This window comes from Eptesicus fuscus, chromosome 23, assembly GCF_027574615.1.
Source record: "Eptesicus fuscus isolate TK198812 chromosome 23, DD_ASM_mEF_20220401, whole genome shotgun sequence".
NCBI lineage: Eukaryota > Metazoa > Chordata > Mammalia > Chiroptera > Vespertilionidae > Eptesicus > Eptesicus fuscus.
The window spans coordinates 23,096,941-23,117,589 of record NC_072495.1 but is presented as its reverse complement, the minus strand read 5'-3'; the positions used below and the strand labels follow the sequence as shown (position 1 = coordinate 23,117,589).

At 56.7% G+C, this 20,649-nt stretch overlaps 1 protein-coding gene across 1 annotated transcript; it reads right to left on the bottom strand.

Moving 5' to 3' along the window:
• Window positions 1-12,817: 12,817 nt before the first annotated feature.
• CRYBA4 (crystallin beta A4) lies at window positions 12,818-19,699 on the bottom strand. The gene is made up of 8 exons (XM_054712856.1): window positions 19,642-19,699; window positions 18,302-18,426; window positions 17,711-17,761; window positions 17,075-17,080; window positions 16,023-16,044; window positions 15,797-15,939; window positions 14,516-14,658; window positions 12,818-12,965 (listed from the first exon to the last, which is right to left on the bottom strand). Exons 1-8 carry the CDS (start codon window positions 19,697-19,699, stop codon window positions 12,818-12,820), a joined length of 696 nt encoding a protein of 231 aa, XP_054568831.1.
• Between the last annotated feature and the right edge of the window lie 950 nt (window positions 19,700-20,649).

Here is a 20,649-nt window from a genome sequence, read left to right as displayed (position 1 = left end):
TAGATCACCAAAGGAGAAAACAGTGCCAGTGGATTGTAAACAGGCCTGTTGAACCCCAAAGGGGCAGAAGGCTTCCGTTCAAATGTAGGGGGTTGGGGGAAGGCTTAAATAAGAAAAGGCCTGGGGGAGGGATGCCTACATGGCAGACACCGTGGGCATCAGCATTACTATGACTGTGAAGAAACCGGACCGCGATTGTCAAACCATCTCGGATCGGTTTGCTCTAATGGCTTCTATGAACTTGAGGCAACTGAGTTCACTTTTAGGAGAGGTGGTATTGTCGTGCAGCAGTGACAAGCACACGGGTCCGAGTTACACTAGATTCAAGTTCGAATCCTGACTCTACAGCTAAAACGTGCTGTGTGACCCTGAGCTAGTCACTTCACCTCTCTGAGCCTTCGCTTCTCATCGGTCACGCCCAGCTCCCAGGCTCATCATGGGGTCTCCACGAGGCAGGGTCCAGCCCGAACCGTGGCAAATGGTTCCTAAATGGGAGCTAGTGTTGGTTCCCGTGAATGATCTGCTCCACACGCATGCACACAACAGCCCCCCCTCCCCTTCATGACTCATGGGGCAGCCTTCGGAGGGGCCCCCCTGGCACCCCAAGGGAGAAGGGGACACCTGGCGCATCTGATCCAATCAGCCGACAGAGGGCTGGGGAGACAGATGCCAGCTGAGCGGGCCTGTGCCTCTGCCCCTGATTATCTCTGGCTATTGTTCAGCGCTCCAGCTGACAGATGAGCCAGGCTGCAGACACAGAGGAAGGATCCCGGGGGACAAAGGGCTCTGCTATAACTTATTCACCAGCCCATTGAGCCTGCACAATGGGCCCCGTGCCCCAGAAACACACCCTCCAACAGCCCCAGGGTCACCCCAAGAACCAACAAGCCCAATGCAAAGAAAAGCAAATAACTATCTATACAAGTCTGGGGGCTGAGTCAGTGAGCTCAGCCTGAACACAGTGGGTGCACGATAGCAGCAATGTCTGTATTAAGCACCTACTGAGTGTCAGGCATTTTACACACACGCTGGTTCATAGCCTCACAACAGCTTTTTATTTTTTTTAATATGTTTATACTGATTTCAGAGAGGAAGGGAGAGGGAGAGGGAGATAGACACATCAATGATGAGAGAGAATCACTAATCAGCTGCCTCCTGCACGCCCCTCACTGGGGATCGAGCCCACAACCCAGGCATGGACCCTTGACTGGAATCGAACCCGGGACCCTTCAGTCCACAGGCCGACGCTCTATCCACTGAGCCAAACCGGCCAGGGCTCACAGCAGCTTTTTAAAGCGGGGACTCTGACTCCCACTTTACAGAGAAGGAGACTGAGGCTCCGAGAAGGGAAATGACCTCCGTCCTGAGGCTGACACAGAGGGTGGGTGGAGAGGACAGTGTGGCTGTCAGTCCTTCCGCTTCCCACCACACCGCGCTGCCCCGATGAGTGATCAATCCAGGGCATAATCCTGCTCTGGTGGAAGCGTGGAGAGAAAGGGCCAGAGGAAAGAACTTAAAAATGAAGGAGTAAAAAAAAAAAAAAAAACTGGCAGGTCCCACAATAGGGAGCTGAGTAGAGGGAGCATGTTTGCTTCATGAAACACCAGTCCTCTTACAATGCGGGTAAAACGGCAGAGAAACTCATCCCAGGTGACCTGTTACAGCAGCATCCGGGTAGCACAGCTTCAATCAGTATTTCCAGTAACAGACGCGGGTGCCGGAAGGAAACACGTGAAAATGGTGGCCCAGAAGTTATTGTTGGGTGATGAGAAACTATGGACTTCTCTTCCCTTTCTCCCTAAATCTCCTCCAATTATCACGCATTTTTATTAAATTTACGATTTGACATTCGTAAAAATCACCGAAACATTGTAAAATTCTCATTTTGGAAGCAGGCACAGCTTGAGGGAGGGCAGAGAACTAGGGAAGCTCCTGGGATAGCAGGCTGAGGGGGGGGCAGGCTGAGGGCCACAGAAGCTTCTGGAAGGTTCCCAAATCTTTCTCAATGCCCAGGGTCACTGAATCATAAAATCCGTGGGCCTTATGGGCAGAGGGGATGCCACCCTTAAAATTCTTTCAACATGGAATTAACTACACTGAGCATGGGATGAGTTCAAGGCCACGCAAAGCGTCCTGAAGGAAACCATTCTGTACTGGGGTTCTGGGCGAGGGGTGGGAGGAGGGGGGAGCGGAGAGGTGGGGGGGCTGTTTTCTCCACAGATGGTCTGACCACCTGCACGAGGAGCAGAAGGCGGGGGTCTGAGCACACACCCAGATGCCCAGCCCCACCCAGTCCCGCTGACTCATCCCCTGGCCACGTGGCCCGGACGCCTGCGTATTGGGAGCGTCGCCCCCAGAAGTCCGAGCGCCTCGGTCCTCAGGTTTCCCGGTCCGTCCAGTGGAGTGAGTTACTCATCCCCGGACCCCCGGACCCCGGACCCCACCCCAGGCCCAGGATCGCGAAGCCCCGAGGCGCTCCCAACTGGGAATGCGCTTTGGAAAGTCCAGGCCGTGCGCCCCCGGGCAGGGGTCTGGCCGAGGCTGGAGAAAAACAAAGCCGCTTCCCGCACTTGATCCCGCCTTTCTCTCCCCACCCTCCCCGCTTCCGCCAGCAGCAGGTGGGGGTGTTTTCCCCGCGGCGGCACCGCAGTGGGGTGTGCGCGCCAGCGATTCCCGGCGCGCGCGGCAGCCTCCGGTCTGGAGCCTGGGATGAGGGTTGGGGAATCCAGGCTCCCGGGGGCCTCCCCCCCCCTGCACAGACCAAGAGGCAATTTCTCTAGCCCAGGGCCCTCCGCTGGGGGAGAGGAGAGGTCTGGCCCCTCCCTGCCCAGTTCCCAGCCTCTCTAGACAGAATGTATTGGAGAGGAGAGATGGGGAGGGAGCTGGTGCGCTCTCGGGTCTTCTCGGTCCAGTTTGGGGGTGTAACCTGGGCTTTAGGGTCCGACATATCTGGATTCAGAATCACTGGCTGTGTGACCTTGGACGCGTCCCTCGCCCTCTCTGGATCTCAGTGTTCTCATCCTTAAAATGGGGTTCTTGCCACCTCGCGGGGCTGTTGTGGTCCCGCGTGCAAAGCACCGCGCCTGTGGCTGGCACAGAGCAAGCTCCGCATGAACCGATGTGTTGTCACCAGGATCGATGCCATTATTCCCAACGAAGGTGGGTTTCTGGCCCTGCCCGCCCCCTTGGGAGCCGCACACGGGACGCTGGACACCTGGGAGTTGAGTCCCAGAGTGGAGCATTGACAGGCGCCAGCGGGGAGAGGTGTCTCAGTGGGGGGGGGGGGGGGGCCTCCAGGACCCCGCTCCGCCACCCCGTCCACACCCCCAGTTCTGAGACCATTGGGCTCTGTCCAACACCTGGCCCGTTCACGGCGAACCTGGTGAGCCCACAAGGTCTGGGGTCCCCCCGGGTCCGTCTGGTAAGGAGGGTGGGGAGGGTCTTTGTTCCCCACACTCACTGGACCCCCAGCGCATCCTTCCGCTTTCCTTCCCCGCGCCCCACCCAAGCCGGTTGTCTCAGCTGCATTTGACAACCTCGGGCTGGAGAGACAGAGTCTCTTCATCCATCAAATCGGGGCACTTCAGGCGCGTTGGCCACCCCCTGACCCCTGCCTGGGACTCTGGGACCTACCCTCGGGGGGGTTAAGCTGTTCCCGGCGCGCGGACTAGGATGCTCGGGGAGGGGTGGCCGTGAGGATGGGGCGGCGGCTTACCTCGGGTCGGCAGTCCTGCGGCGCGAGTGCAGAGGGCTCCTTTGTGCCGGGGCTCCCAGCGCCGAACTGGGGGAGCCCCTGCAAGCGCCTCCCCTCGCAAACTCCTCCCCGCACTCGTCCGCAGCCTCCCTCCCTCCGGTCCCCCGAGCGCAGCCGGCGTCGTCTTTGTAGCTGCGGCAGAGCCCGAGAAATTTTAATGCGGGAGCGCCTGGCAGGCGGAGGCGCCCCACCCCCGGCTCTCAGCCCCGGCCTTCCTCCCCCCTCCCCGCGCCCTGCCACACCCCACCCTCCCCTCTAACCTCCTCCCGGAGGTCTGGGCCAGGGAGGCAGGGTGCAGCCCGCAGTGGGGGGGAGCACACCGCCGCTCCCCATCGCACAAAGGGACCACCAGCCCCGCAGCAGCGCGCTCTGCCTCCTGCATCCCGGCCCCGAGGCGCTGCCATGGCAACGTGTACCCAGCTGGACTCAGCCCGGGAGCGCGCAAGGATGGAGAGGCACACGTGCGGTGTGTGACCTGGGACCCAGACCCGGGGAGCAGAACCCTGGGCCCCAGCGCGTGAGGACCGGTCCTGGAGTACCAGCAGCTTAACCCGCACAGCCTCGGTGTCTGCCTCTCCATTATCCCCGCTAGACGGCCCAGTGCTTATGGTGGAGTCAAGATTTGAACCTACGTCTGAGTCTTCCCGCCCATGTTCTTGCCACCACATCGCTTGGCCTAACTTCTATAGATTTTGTCTTCCTTTCTTTCTTTCTTTTTATTTTATTTTATGTCCAAGAGGAAGGGAGAGGGAGAAAGAGGCAGAAACATCAATGATGAGCGAGAATCATTGATCAGCTGCCTCCAGCACGCCCCACACTGGGGATGGAGCCCACAACCCCGAGGCAGAGTGTTGGTTGTCATGGCAACGGGAGGAGGCCCCATCAGCCAGAAGGTCCACTTCAGAATAAAGTTTGCCTCTTTCCAGCTGGACCGGGTGGTGACCTCACCTGTTCCCGGGAGACACCACACAGCTTCAGGGATCCGCAAGCAAATGAGTCTTTGGCTCGTGACATCACCCAGCAGCCCAAGGTTTGGGAGGGGGAGAAGCTGTGCTCGCTTGGGGGGGGGGGTCTAAACACCTGTCTGCATTCACGCTCCCCCTCCCTTCCCCTGGGAGAGGTGCACAGCTCTGGACAACGACCCTGCCGCCTTGTGGGGGTCACTCTGGTGCCTGTCCCGTCGCCCTCAGTCCAGGAGGGACACCACTGGTTCAAGACCATGGCCATGGATGAGCAGAGTCTAGTGTTCTCCAGAGTCTGACCTCTGCCCTGCCCCCAGAGAGGCTGCCTTCATGTGTGAAGGCCAGCAGTCCCGCTGGGTAAGGCAGGGGCAGGAATACTAGCCCCGATCCTCCCAGATGCAGAGCCCAAGACAGGGGTCCAAGTGCGCGTCGTTTATCTGGGGCGTGACCCCAGGAGGCATTGGTGACGGAGGAGAGCAGCGAGACGGGGAAGAGAAGAAACCAGAGCAGGTGCATTCATGAGTGTATTGGTCAGCCTGGGTGGCCTCACAGGAACTTAGTTTCTCACAGTTCTGGCGGCTGGAAGTCCAAGGTCAAGGTGCCAGTAGGGTTGGCTTCTCCTGAGGCCTCTCTGCTTGTCTTGCAGACGGCCACCTTCTCACTGTCCTCACGTGGCCCCTCTATGTGCACACCCCTGGGGTCTCTTCCCCTTCTCGTCAGGGCCCCAATTCTATTGGGTACCGGCCCACCCTAGGACCCCATTGAATCTTAACCACCCCTATCGCCAAGTCCAGGCACGGTGGGGAGTGTGGGCTTCGACATGTGAATTTCAGAGGGACACAGTTCAGGCCACAGCAATGAGCACGTCGGGTGGGTAACCAGGGCAGTCCTGCTTCGGTCCTGTGTGGGACAGACACACCTGAGTTGTGAGGTCAAGAAAGCCAGGGTACTCACACACCTACTCCAAGGATACTTTTCCCATTGATTTCTTTAGAGAGAGTGGAAGGAAGGGAAGAGGGAGAGAGAGAGAGAGAAGTGGGGGGGAACATCCCTGTGAGAGAGACACCTTGATCTGTTGCCTCCCCCACGGGCCCAGACCAGGGGCCAGGGATCGAACCTGCAACCCAGGTACGATCACTTACTTTATCATCAAACCTGGTCTCCAGCCCTAGACGGTTTGGCTCCGTGGATAGAGCGTCAGCCTGCGGACTGAAGGGTTCCGGGTTCAATTCTGGTCAAGGGCACATGCCCAGGTTGCAGGCCCTGTCCCCAGTGTTGGGCATGCAGGAGGCAGCGATCAATGATTCTCTCTCATCATTGGTGTTTCTCTCTCTCCCTCTCCCTTCCTCTCTGAAATCAACTAAAAAATATTTCAAATAAATAAATAAATGTATTGGAATAAAGAATTCTTTATTAAAAAACAAAACACCTGGTCTTCATCCCCAGGATCTAAAAGCAATACCCTCAACTTTGTGGAGTCCATGATCTGTTTTCCTTTAAGCAAAAGTCCAGTGGGACTGGCGAGGTTTGGGGCCCACCGGTGCCCCCCAATCTCTCCATTCACGGTGCCCAGATCACGGCTGAGAGGCAAGCAGGCCTCGCTGGAGGTCACGGGAGCCTGCCGGCCGCACCCCGTGCTCTGCGGTGCCTGCCTCGGCCCCGTCCTTTGTCTCAGCATGTGTGTGCTCCGTGGCCGCCGCCTGCGTCCCCGCCGCCGCTTTGTCTCGGCTTTTGTGTCCAGACAACAGAGGAGGGGGCAGAGCGTGTGCCGCCCTCATCCACCCCGTCCCGTTATCCATCTGTCCGTCTGCACGCAGCAGCCCCCTCCAGACGCCCAGCACCTGCTGCCCGGCCTCCAGCCGGCTCGGCAGGTGCAGCCGCCCAGCCTCTCCCTGCTGCTGCCCCGAGAAAGGCAGGAAACACGGGCTGCAGCCGCCAGCACGGGCGTCTCCCCTCCGGGGCCTCCCGCCTCATCTCTCCCGTGAATTCAGATTTCGGATCTGGCAGAGCGCGGGGGCGGGGGAGGGAAGGGGATGAAGGACTTGGGGTGGGGACAGAAGCCTGCAGCAGACGCTACAAAGATGCACACACCCCCCCCCCCCATGGGTCATCCTCCCCTCTCTCTCCCTCACCCCAGCCCATGAATGTGCCTCTTGAACATGTCCCCACGCCATCCTTACCCCACCAATTGCCACCATAGCTTTAGAGAGAGAGTCCCCACCCAGGCCAGAAGATGCTCCAAAGGCAGATCTGACCTCTCCCTCCCCTACCCACAGCCCTGTTCCAATGTGCCCATTTTTAACCAGTATCCACATTTTTTAACCAGTTAACAGCTACTTATAACCGGTTAAAAATGCAGATACCGGTTAGGAATTTGGATTAGCTTTTAACCAGTTAAAACTGCGGATTTGTAATAAAAGAAAACACGATGATTTCAAGAAAAACACCAAAAGTGCTTTATTCAAAGTAATGTCCATCGCTAGCCACACATTTCCCCCATCTTTCAGGTAATTTGTGGATACCGTCCCAATAGGACTTTTCTTGTTTTGAGGCAGACCATTCAGAGACCCAATTTTCCACTTCCTCGTACGTTTTGAAGTGCTGCTCAGAAAGTGCGTGTGCCATCGATCAGAACAAGGAGCAATACAACAAAATAGCATACATATCAAATTGCATCTATGTCAACATATGTGTAACTCCATCTATTGAAAAAGATCCACATTATTAACCGGTACACCTGGTAGCTATGCCAGCCCCATGGTGCCAGGTATTGATATCATCCCCATTTGACAGACGAGAAAACTGAGGCTAAAGGGATACAGCTAGAAGGTGTCTGAATGGAGATTCAGCCCCAACAGCCTGTATCCAGGCCCTGGCCTCGTGGAGGCCCCCACCCCCCTGGCCCCAATACACCATCCCCTGCCTGAGCCCCTGTGCAGTCCTCCCTGCCTCCCGCGGCTCCATCGAATGCAGCCGTCCCTCCCCCGCACGGCCATGGCCACGCCGCAGCCACCCTGCAGAACAGCACATGCTTTATTTATGAGATGCGTCTAGGCTCCCTGCAAATCAGCTGGGACTCTGTGGCGCCTGCAGTCGGGAGGCGGAGGGTTGCGAAGGCCAACAGGCCTCCGGGAGGCAGGCAGGGGCTGGGCTCAGGGCACCAGGCTCCAGCAGGGGCAGCCAGTGGGCCTGCAGAGGATAGAGTGATCTGTTCTTTGGATGCCCTTTGCCTTACCGCCTGTCCGGGGCAAGCAGCCAAGAGCCCTGGGGGATGGAGAGATGGGAAATAGGGTGGGAACTTATATTAACTGAGCATCTCCTGAAACCCTCACAAAACCCTGCAAGTCATGTGCCCATTTTACAGGACAGGAAACTGAGGCTTGCAGAACGTTGGCAAGGTCTTTCTGAAGGTGTAATCCTGATTTGTCCTTCCTGTTCCCACAAAAGAGGGCATTTTCTTCTTTTTTTGTTTTCTTTTTCCAAAAAGAGGGGATTTAATGTGGTTTATGAAGATGTCCTCGGCATCTAAATATCAGATAAGACCGAAAGTTCGGGGAAGGAATATGGAGTCAGGATTGGCGTTCCAATGCCTGCCACATGGTTCTACCCAGCTGCTAATAATCCTGTGGACATTGGCTCTGAGCATCCTGGCAGCCAATGAAAACAGTTAATTTCCTAAGTCGCCAAGAAACTAGATGTACAGAGACACCGTTGCGGCGAGAATTCAGAACACAGAAGGAATCTCAGGCCCTCTCATCAAATCTCATATCTCTAATTTCCCAGAAACCGGCCCATTGATCCTTTCTTTCTTTTTTTAAAAAAATATATTTTTATTGATTTCAGAGAGGAAGAGATGTAGAAACATCAATGATGAGAGAGAATCATTGATCGGCTGCTTCCTGCACGCCCCCTACTGGGGATTGAGCCCGCAACCAGGCATGTGCCCTTCACCAGAAATCAAACCCTGGACCCTTCAGTCTGTGGGCTGACGCTCTAACCACTGAGCAACACCAGCTAGGGGGATCCCATCTTCATCTTCCCCTTTCCTGGGTTCCCAGAATGTAATCATGTTCCGATAGCAGGATGTATTTTTGTGTCACCACCAGATGGCAGTGCAGCACAAGTCTCAGGAAGCGGCTTCTCAGAATGGGATGTCTGTGTCGCCTGGTGGTGGGCGGGGCCAGGGTGGGCCTGAGAAACCTGCGGGAGCTGGTGCCAGGATTTTGACTGAACCTCAACAAAGCAATCAGTCTCCTGCTCCGCAGGGTCAAGAAGGAAGAACCCTGGAGAGAGATTCGGGAGCCCCCGGGGTTCTCTGCGCCAACGTGAGCAGATCACCTTGCCATTCTCGGCCTCAGTCTTCTCATCTGAGCAAGGGGATGAATATGCCTGTTGGAGCCAGAGGAAACTGAGACAGGGGTGGAGAATGATCTCGGCCACGAACACCAAGAGCCGTCAAAGGGTAAAGGATCAAGAGCTTCTGATCTATGGGGCGGGCGGTTGGGGGGGGGGTTAGGGGGGAGAGGCCCACCCTCCTGGGAGGAAAGGCCACCAGGGCCCCTCGTTGGGGGCAGGCGGGGAACTGGTAAGCTCTTTGTTTCTTCGGTGGGTTTAGGGGAGTAGGAGGACATCTTAAAAATATAAAATAACAGCAGCCCGTCTTCAAATGTCTTAAGCCAAAAAAAAAAAAAAAATCGGGGAGAGGATGCGTTTGCCCCGTGTGATAAAAAAGCACGTGGGTGGCCACGTGTTAGGAAGGTTAGACCCCTTCTCTGTTGCAGGCCCCTGCTTTCCCCTCATTGGTTTTGTTTCCAAGTCCCAAGCGTACACCCTCATCTTTCACTTCGCAAGCCCAGCACCAGGAGAGCTCCTCTTTCCAGGTGTTTCCAACCAAAATTCCAGAGCTGACTCTCATTGGCTTAAGTTGGGTCATGTGCCCAACCCAGGTGACGCTTATTGGCCAGACTTGGCTCCTGTCTTTGCCTCCGGAAGGAATCAGGGCCCTTCAACCCCTTTTGGATGCTTTGATTCAAGGAGAGGGGCGGGGTGATTCTTTAAACTAAAAACTGGGGCCCCTCCCAGAAGCTGCTGAAGATCCCCAGACGCTAAAAAAAACGACAGACTGCCCGCCCTGGGAGGAACCGGTCTCAGCCCCAGGCCTGCCTCCCTGACGGGTTTGCTCCGGGAGCAGATTCAGGAGCACCTGGCGAGGGAAGGAAGGGCCTCCCACCTGGGAGATACTTCCCCTCCATTAATCTTGCAATGATGGCAACTGTAAACAGAGGCCCAGGAAGTAGGGATGGGTGGGGATTCACCACACCACCCACAGCTCAGGTTTGTGCAAGACTCACCCCCTCCCTCCCGGGGGTTGCGGGGGGGGGGGGAGGTGGGGGCCTCCCTAGCTCGTTCCGCTGTTAGGCAGCAGGGAGGCGGGGAGGCTCGGGCGTAATGGATGTGTGAGCGCCTGGCCCTGGGCCCAGCGCAAAGCAGACACTCAGTGGAAGCTGTTTCTTTCTCTTTTCTACAAAGGGCTGTGGCGATGAGCTGTCATTACAGTAATCACCAGCGCTTTGGTCCTTGTGAGTAATAATAGCTCTTCCATGCAGCCACTTCTCCAAGGGGCACAGGAAAAGCTATTCTCTCTCTCTCTTCCCCCACCCACCCCGCCCTTATTCCTTCCCTCCCTCCCTCCCTCTCATAAACACACCCAAGGTGTTGTGAGATCTTCAACTTCTCACCCCCTTTTATTCGACCGTGTCCACCACCATCATTGTCACAGCTTCTTTGCTCCTGGGGGAGTGCCCAGTGAGGCCGTGGTGAGAGGAGCATATGGCTGAGAGCTAGAGAGAGAGAGAGAGAGAGAGAGAGAGAGAGAGAGAGAGAGAGCAAGCTGGGCAGATGGGTAGAGCAGGCCAGAGAGGGAGAGAGTGGAGGAAAAGGCAGAGAAGCCTCACATGACGTCGCCTCTTATTTTTCGCAGCAACTTGGAGGGTCCTTGACCCTCACAACGGCCCTTCCTTGAAGAAATGAGGAAACTGAGGCAAATCGGCCCCCGAAGGTCGTCCTCTCCGGAAAGCTCGGGATGGATCCTGGATTCAGACCCAGGTGGGTGCAACCCCAAATTGCCGTCGCCTTCCGAGCCACGCGTGAGTGGGGAGCTGGGCGACGAGGCCGGAAGCGGCAGCCGCATGGATCCTGTTTGCTGTGTGGCCTTGAGCCGGTGCCTTCCCCACTCTGGGCCCAGGGGACGCTGGTTTGGGATGGACAGCCCAGCCCCTGCGATCAGTCCTGTGGGCGGAGGGCCGTGTTCTGGATGATGGGTGTTCCGTGCTTACCACTTACTTCTGGACAAATCCCATCAATAATTCAAGTTCCCTTTCCTTTATAACCCAGGAAAATTGGTCTCCTGGCAAGATATAAAAAATAATTTCACGCTCTCTTTCCTCCCCTCCCGAAATCGCCCCTGACAAATCATCTTTTTACTGCCTGTCGCTCCAGCCATCAGCACACATCTGGGGTCCCATTTTTTTTATGGCTGCCAGCCTCACTCTTCGCTCTGACTGCGGCTGGCCCTTCATAAGGCCGCCAGCAAATTTCAAGGAGGCTCCCTCATTCATTTGTTCATTTGTTCATTCATTCATTCATTCATTCAGAAAATATTGCCTGCTTTGTTCCCAGGGATCCAAGGCTTTCCTCTGATAGGTGAGGTGCTCCCCCTTTATTCACACTAAAGTGTGAGGGGCTACTTTCTTCATTCTTCACAAGGAGAGCATGAACCTAGCAACTGTCTGTTTCTAAACCCCATTTTCCCCATTATCTCTTTAATGCTCTTCCAACACCTTATACAACCCATAGTGAGACAAACACCAAGGAGAATTGGCCTCCCTGCTTCTCCCATTCTTTTTTTTTTTTAATTTATTTATTGATTTCAGAGAGAGGAGGGGAGAGGAAGAGAGACAGAAACATCAATGATGAGAGAATCATCAATAGGCTGCCTCCTGCAACGCCCCCTAGTGGGGATCGAGCCTACAACCCGGGCATGTGCCCTGACTGGGAATGGAACCGTGACCTCCTAGTTCGTGGGTTCAACGCTCAACCGCTGAGCCACACTGGCCGGGCTTCCAGGCCCACTCTTACCTCTCGCAGCCCTACAGCCCCCACACTCCCTCCACCACGGCTCTGTGTTGCCATCCACTATAGACACATCCGCCTTCCCCATCCGACTGGGTGAGGGAGGGGACTTTGTGTGCCTTGCTCACCGTTTCCCAGGGCTTGGTGCTCCGTCGCTCCCGGGCAGATAGGATCTTTTGAATGAATGGGATGATACAGCGAGGAGTTAACGATAAAGTGCACATGTTCCTAAACACATCCCTCCCTTTCCTGGGCCAGATAAGGTTATCTTTTCTAGCTGGGGCAGGCTGTTCAGAACCCCACCCTTCCTGCCTCTACAAGACTCGGTGTGGTAGCGGAAGGTAGTTCGGAAAAAGAGCCAGATGGTTTATGACTGTTAGAGGTAATCGATAGCCTGGCCTGTGTGGCTCAGTGGGTTGAGCATCAGCCTGGGCACTGGTCAAGGCATGCAGGAGGCAGCTGGTCAATATTTCTCTCTCACATCGATGTTTCTCTCTCTCTCTCTCTCTCTCTCTCTCTCTCTCTTCTCTCTCTTCTTCTTCTTCTTCTTCTTCTTCTTCTTCTTCTTCTTCTTCTTCTTCTCACTCTAAAAATCAATCAATAATTTTTTATGTATATCTAGTAAAAACAAAAGGTAAAGTAAACCCGGAGTCAATAGAAGGAAAAAAAAAATACTAAAGAGCAAAACTCAGTGAACTAAAGCGCAGACAAACGACAGAGGAAATTAACAAAGCTACAAATCGGGGCTTTCAAAGGATTCAGAAGATGGAAGAGCAGGAGCTGACGCTGGGCCTTTTCCATTGCTTTTTTATTGCTTTTAGTTTTTCGTGCTGACTATGCGTGCATGGACTGGCTCACGTGGGGGCTGGGTTCCCTCGGGATGGCAGGGGGTGGGGGCGGAGAAAAGAGCAGGTGACAGGTTCCAGGGCTCCTCTGGTCCGGACAAGCACGGGGTCTCCCCCCCCCCCCCTCACTGCTGGATCCTGTGGACGCTCTGCACCTGGAAGGTCTGCGCCTGCGTGCCCCACGCTCGGAAATGCCTGTAGTCGCCTGAGTGGCGGTCGCTCTCCGGCACGCACTGAAAACCTCGGGAGCCGGGGAGCTGGGAACAAACCCAGCTGAGGAAGGGGGAAGGCAGACGGTTCCCCTGGAGAGGCCCCAGGGCTGGGACAAAGAGCAGAGATCCAGGCTGCAGGCACTCCCGGCCATCGTCCCTTCAGGGCCCAGAATGTGCCCGCTCTTCCCCTCACGGCGCCCCTCATCATGCTGTTCCCTTTCCAGGAACACCGTTCCAGCCATTCCTTGGCGGTCAAGTTGTATTTATCCTTCAGGTCTCAGCGCGGTCCTCACGTCATCAGGGCGGTCTGAGCTGCTCCCCAAATTAGGCCACAGCCCCTTGTTGTACCTTTGAGCACTAATGTAATTAGGTGATGAACAGATTATGTGGATAATGTCTCCCTCCTGAACATACAGTAAGCTCCTGTGTATAGGAGTGTGTGTGCCTGGTTCATTGTTATCTCCAGTGCCTAACACTGCCCAGGGGCTCAATAAATGCTTGATGGATGAATAAACGAATGAATGAATGAATGAATGAGTGGAGGAGTCTTATTCTTTCCCAGCCTTTCTTATCCAGAGGCACTTCCAAGAAAAGGGCTCTTGTTCTTTCAATGTATTGACCCCTATGCTGCCCAGGACTGGACAAAAATTGTTGTCTCGTTTTCCTGTAAGAGGGAAGTAAGCTCAAGGATCCCAGGAGATCCATCCTACTCTGAAACAACAAAATTCTCAGACGACGTCGGGACAAACTTAAAAAACAACAAAAAACACGCTCTCTCATCTACCTCCCACCTTCACCCCTGCCTACCAGGAGCCAAAGGGCACCTCAGAAGGTGGCTCAAACGTCCCCCTCTCACTGAGGGCCTCCCACTCAGCCTTCCCCTGCCATTTTCTACGTAAATAAAAAGGGTGGGAAGGGTCCGCCAGTCCTGGGCTGGAAGCCGGATCCAGTCACCTACCTGCTGTCGGACTTGGGAATGGCTGGCCACACCGTCTCTGCTGTTGTGGTGACAGACCCTGTCCCTCCTCCCCCCTCTCAGCCAATGTGGGGCAATGCTCACTCCAGCAGTGAGCCTGGGACCAGGCCTAGCCAATCAGAGCGCCCTGTGACTGTGGGCATGGTGATTGGTTCAAAGTTGAGCACATGACCGGAGCCGGACCAATAAGAGCCTTCCCTGGGACCTTTGGTGGGATCACTGAGAAAGAGACGCTCTTTCCCTGGCGCTGGCTGAAATGGAAGGATGAAGCTGCCTGCCGTCCAGCCCTCACAGGAAAAGAATTTGCCCCAAAATAGAGCCACACTGAGGCGGGCAGAGCAAGACGGGGAGAAAGAGGTCCCTGGATCTCTTTCGAAGCACCTGGATCCAGCTGTGCCTGAAGCTAGTGACCGGGGCCAGTAAATATCCTTTGGCCTTAATATCAGTTTGATCTGGGCGTCCATTGCTTGCAGTCCCAGACATTCTGCCGGACACCTCCCTGGGCCTCGGTGTCCCCCTCTGGAATGTTGGCATCAGAGCCCCAAAGTCGCCAGCGCATGGTTGTCACGGGAGGTGTGCCTAACCCGCCCCACACCCTCGCTTTCCCTGCCAGACAGAGCTTTGGATGCACTTACGCCCCTGACTGGACGCGGAAGGAGCCCACTTCTTTGCCACCCCATCCCAGGGCCTGGAGGGAGGGGCAGTCCTCACTCAGGTCTCCTTTTCTGCCCCGGAAGTTCTCCTGCTCAAAGATGGTCAGCCTCGAGTCCCGGTGGTTCTGCGGGCACAGGGCACAGGGTCAGACCCTCGAGTGCTCAGCTGGATGCCCCCTCCGCCCACCCCTGCCCCCGCCCTGGGGTATGAGTGATTTTTATTTTCTTATTCTGCCACATCAGGGTTGTTCCTGAATTTGAGATGATAAATAGGCGTGGCTTGTGTGATTTTAAATCGATATAAGTTGCTTTTGCCGAAACCAGTTTGGCTCCGTGGATAGAGCGTCGGCCTGCAGACTGAAAGGTCCCAGGTTCGATTCCGGTCAAGGGCATGTACCTTGGTTGCGGGCACATCCCCAGTAGGGGGTGTGCAGGAGGCAGCTGGTCGATGTTTCTCTCTCATCGATGTTTCTAGCTCTCTATCCCTCTCCCTTCCTCTCTGTGAAAAATCAATAAAATATATTGGGGGGAAAAGTTGCTTTTGAAGAAAAAAAAATTACACCTTTCAGAGCCTCCTTTTTTTTTTTTCCATCTGGAAAATGGGGACAATGATGCCCACCTGCACCCAGACCCCATCACCAGCAGGTAAAACAGAAAACCAGGAGGAGGACATCGGGCCGTCCTCCCCACCTGGCCCTGCCATCTCTGGCCCCCGGCTCGTCCCAGCACCCCAGAGTCCTAAAAAAGAAGACTCAGGTCGCCCTGACCGGTTTGGCTCAGTGGATAGAGCGTCGGCCTGCGGACTGAAAGGTCCCACGTTCGATTCCGGTCAAGGGCATGTCCCTTGGTTGCGGGCACATCCCCAGTAGGGGGTTGTGCAGGAGGCAGCTGATCGATGTTTCTCTCTCATCGATGTTTCTAGCTCTCTATCCCTCTCCCTTCCTCTCTGTGAAAAATCAATAAAATATATTTTAAAAAGAAAGAAAAAAAAAAAAGAAGACTCAGGTCATAAACAAAGCGGCCACGGATGGAATGTTTGCGGCGGCTCCTGGCCAGATGCTCACCATTCCTCCTTCCCACAACAGAAGTCCTAGGGCCCCGTTGCAAGATGAAAAAAAAACCGAGGCTCAGGGAGGGGAGGGACTGCCATGTCCCACAGTTTGAAGAAGGGACCTGAGACATTGAACTCTGGGACATCCGGTTCCCAAGCCCCCCCTGGAGGAGCTGGGGGGCCCCCCTGGGAGGAGGGGGAGCAGGACTCACAGCACAGGCCACAGGCCTGAAGGAGGTGAGCCTCTCGGCGGGGTAGGCCGTGTTGCCACTCCAGGCGCCCCAGCAGGGGTACTCACCCCTCAGAGCCCCCTCCCCCAGAGTTCCAGACCCGGGGTTATCCTGCAGGGGGGACTCTGACCCCGGGAGGCGTTCGGCAAAGCCAGGAGACACTTTTAGTCGTGATCCCGGGAGGAGGGAGCGGAGGGCGTTTGCTTACGGCCCGTTGTTTTGGCGTCGGCCTGTGGGACAAGGGGCACGGGAGGCGGGCACCAAGCTGGCCTGGCCCTGGCTGTGCATGTAAGGGACCCATCGCCGGAGTCCACCTGAGCTGGTGGCCTTCTCGCCGGCCCAATCTGTTGGCCTGCTGGCCACATCCCCGCCCGGGTCACTGCTCCCATCTGAGCCCCGGTCCCCCGCCTGCACGTCGCAGACTGTCCTCCTGAAAGTGTGTGTTTCCCTTGGTGTGAGATGCTGGCACTCACAGGCATCGCATGGAATGACTCCTCCTTTCAGTCTACGTTCCAGCCTTCTAGAAACTTCTGACCAGCGTGGTAGCCGTTAGCCACATGCGGCCAAGGAAACATACATTCAACCAAATCAACACGTCAGGTCTTGGGTCACCGTCGCTTCATTCCCAGCCCTCCGCGGCCATCTGTGGCCCGTGGCCCCCAAACCGCCAGCCGATGTACACCGTTCGGGTCACTGCAGAACATCCCGCTGTCCGGTGCTGACCCGAACAGTCTCATCATGGCGGTACTGGGGTGTCCTGAACGCCTCTGGACATCTCACCCATCTCTCTTTAGAAAAAACACACACACAGCTCATGCTCCGAGCCACAGTCAAGCAACCATGTTCCGCTAAAGATGAATAGCATTTTTTTTTTTACTATGTTTTTATAGTCACCTTCTATTTGGGGCAAGGGACGTTGCTTGTAGATTTATGCCTAAGAGGGGTTTTTCAGTCCCTGCGCTCCATTCTCAAGGTCAGCCCCTGCCGTGTGTCTTGTGTAGCAGGCAGGATCTGTGTGAATGGCACTCCCTACATGGGGGGGGGGGGGGGGGGCGGGGTACTCAACCTACCCCAGCACATCAGCCCCATTGGGAAGTTAGGGCCTGGGACATAGGGCCTAAAACCTCTAAAAGTCCCAGCCTCCCTCGCTAGGTCCCCTCTGGCCTCCCTCTCCCTGGCTCAGAGCCCGGCCCTTCCCCACTCAGGCTCCGCTCAGCACTTTGAGGGACCGCAGGGTCTGAAGCCCTCCTGGTCCCTCACCACAATCTATGGAGAGACAAAAGGTGGAGCTGGCGGGGGTGAAGGGTTAGGGGCTCCCCCCAGGACTCACGATGGGGCGGGACAGAGAAAGCGGGGATCGCAAACTCAGATGCCTCTCCAGGCGCCAGGCAGCGAAGGCGGGGCGAAGGCCCCCCGGGGTAAATGCTTGGCCGCTGCACAGCGCCTCCTATTGTTGCTACGTGGGAGTGCATCTCTGAAGACAATCACTAAATGGGGACTTCGCAATGGACCCCCCCCAAAATTATAAAAGCAGATGACAAATGTAAAGGCTCGTTAAAACAAAAACACAAAAAAAAACAAAAACACAGGGGAGGTCAAAGAAGTAATGCCAAAGACGGTGCAATCACCAGTTTGCCATCTCTGCCAGGGAGTGTGCCGTGGTTAAATTCGGGGACCGGAAGCCCCCAGTTCAGTTCAAGGCCCTGTGTGTGACCCTGACCAAGTCCCTTCTCCTCTTTGAGCATCGATTCCATCCGCTGTGACATGGGCCCTCACAACACCGCCCCCCCCCCCTCCACGGGGTGACGTGGGGATTCAATGGAGGTGGGGATGGGGCTTCTCCTGGACCTGGACCCCCCCCCCCCACTTCCCAGACACCCCCATGCCTCTTCCTACCTTCCAGTGCCCCGCGGGCTTGGTGCACTGCAGGGTCATGTTGCCCTCCTCCTGCACAAGAGAAGAACATGACACCCTCCGCCCCGACTCTGCTGTCTCCTTGACAACGGCGTTTAGATTGAGCCGGGTGGGGATCCAGGGGGGTCCAGGTGTGCCTGCGCTTGGGGCAAAGGGCAGCTTCGGCCCAGCCCTCTCCTTCCCTTTCCATCTGTGGCCAATCCCACCTCCTGTGCTTCCTTCCCGTCATCGTCTCAAAGACACCCCCCCACCCCCCGCCGCCCCTGGGTCCCAACGCCTCTGAGCCCCGTCCTTTGCAAGTTTTACCTGCTTGCCGTGGGGAGATTTCTGTGGCTGGCAGGGGGTGAACAGCATCCCCCTGGCCAGTGCCAAGGTGCCCAGCTTCAAGGACTCCAGGAATAATTTTGTTTCCAGCGAGGGGAGCAGGTACCAGGTTTGATGCCGGGGTTAGGAGGAGAAGGCCACGCAGGATGGCGCAGTGATGTCTCCAGGATTGGGGACCTGGGCTCCCCTTCCTCCCAGGACACTCACTCAGAGCTCAAATGCCACTCCATCTCCGGGCCTGGGACTTACCGAGACGGAGCCACACAACATGCCGGGCCTGGGACCAGCCGAGGTCGGGCTCTTATAGGCAGGGAGGGCAGAGGCCCTCCGGGACACGAAGGCCCGACTCGGCAAGTGAGCAGCAAGGACAAAAGCTGCAGCCCCAGAGGAGAGATGTCAGCACCACTGGCCGGGAGGGAGAGGGGCAAGGGGCCTCCCTCAGGGGTCGGCTACCAAGAAGGCAAGAGGGAGGAAGGTCAGCCTTAATCGGCGCCATAGGACCCCTGACGGGAGCAGGAGGATGAGCACTGGACAAGGAGTCCAAAAGCCTGGTCCTTCCTAGCAAGCAGGATGACCTGTCGCAGGTCGTTCCTCCTCCGTTTCTGCCCATAAAACAGGACAAGAATAAACTACATCACCGGGGTGGTGTGATGTTATGCCCCATGCCTGCCACAGCAATCCCATTCACACAAATGCCCGTGCCTTTCCCCCTTCCTCTTGCAGAAGGGGCAATCCGGGGAGGCTTCCTGTTGGAGGTGGCATGGAAGCTAGACGCTGAAGGGCGAGGAGGATGCGCACAGAGTGAGATGGAAGAGAATACTTGTCTGAGCCAACGTGCGGAGGTGGGAACTGGGGACCGTGTGTGAGAAAGAGCTGGTAGCCCGATTGAGCTGGAGCTCAGGGACCCTGGAGGGGAGCAAAGGGAGCCAGGCAGGAAAGGGGGGCCGGGCCGGGGCCGCCAGGGTCCACCAAGCCCAGAGAGAAGTTCAGATGGCTCTGCGGACAGGAGGAAGGAGCTGGTGGGGGGCGAACATGCTCTGCAGGCTGTAGCGCACCTGCCGAAGAGCCAGGGTTCGTGGAATTTGCTTGGCTCACCGTCTTCCCACACTCGGAGTTGACTTAAAAGGGGCCTGTCCCAGCGCCAGGAAGAGCCTGGCAGAGACCAGCCCACTCTGGGCGAATCCAGTCCTGCCCCGGAACAGCGGGGTGACCTGGTGGGTGTCTGACCGCAGCCCCTGGCCTACAAAGTTGGCGACATCTGTCCCCCCCCCGGGAGGGTTACATGAAAAGCAGCCCCATCGAGTGCGTGACTTGGATGGAGGGTGGCCTTCAAGGGAAAAGGCCGAGAACGCAGCCTCCGCCGCCAGGCAGCCGGGTCCGCCGCATCCCACTCTTGCTGGCTGGGAAACCTTGAGCGTGTTCCTTAATCCCTCCGAGCCTCGGTTTCCTCGTGCGTAAAATGGGTACAACGAAGTAACTTGGTTTCGCCTCGGGGATAAGGGCATAGTGAGGGGGAACGTGAAATACACATGAACCACAATTGGAACCTAAGAAGCATTCTGCCCCTCCGTCATCATTGTCATCCTCACTGCGAATAATCCACAGGATCATGGTGACGTCCTTGCTCATGGAAAACCAGAAATGCATCGTTTTAAGAGCTTTGGTCCAGGAGTTAAAGAGATACGGCTTCCCAATTCCATTGTACAGACGAGCAAAGAGGCAGAGAGAGGGGAACTCGAGCTGCCTCAGTTTCCTCGTCTGCAAACAGGACCGATCCCAGGGACCCCAGCATCGCCATTCGGATTCCAGGAGCCATGTCAGGAAAGTGCTCAGGATGGAGCGCCGCCCCCCACCCCCCAGGCAGGGGGGACCATCCCCCACCTCTCGCCCACCCTCTGGCAGGCAGCCCCATTGCCACGGGAGACAGGGAACCGTGCCAGACAGCCTGGCCTTGGAGCCCAAAGCTGTGGGTGGCCCCCACCACCCATGTGTCTCGGCCCCGTTCCAGTGGCTGTTCTATCCTGTGGTTCCTGCCTGCCTCCCGGGCCTGGGGCTCAGGATGAAAGACTGAGGAAGCACCTGGGGACGGAGGGGGTGCTGGCGGGGGGTCGGGGGTGGAGGGGGGTGCAGAAAGCAGAGTGGGCCCAAGGCCACAGTGATCTCAAGGCAGAGCTGGGCTCCAAGGGGAGTGTGGGTCCCGGGGCCTCTGCAGGAGGGGCAAGACCCTGGGGAGACCCTCTCCCCCAGGCCCACGTGGGGCTGGGGGCGAGACGGCAGGCTGCCCCGGCTCAGCCGTTCCTCGGCGTCCCTTCAGCCCTGGCTCTGCCGTGCGTCACACCAGGCGGCCTTGTTGATGTCGCTTGTTCTCTGGGGGCTTGCTTTCTCCGTTTGAGAAATGAGGGAATCGGACGCTACGACTGCCGGGAACTGCCCCATGGTCCTGATCCTGCTGCTCTGTTGTCCGTCACTCTGTCTCTACCCCTCTCTCTCCTTCACTATCTGCCGCCCCCCCCCCCGCCCCCCTCCCCCCCGCTCTGTATTTCTGTCTCCATCATCTTTCTCTGTCATTCTCCACTTTCCAATCAGTGTCCCCCTCC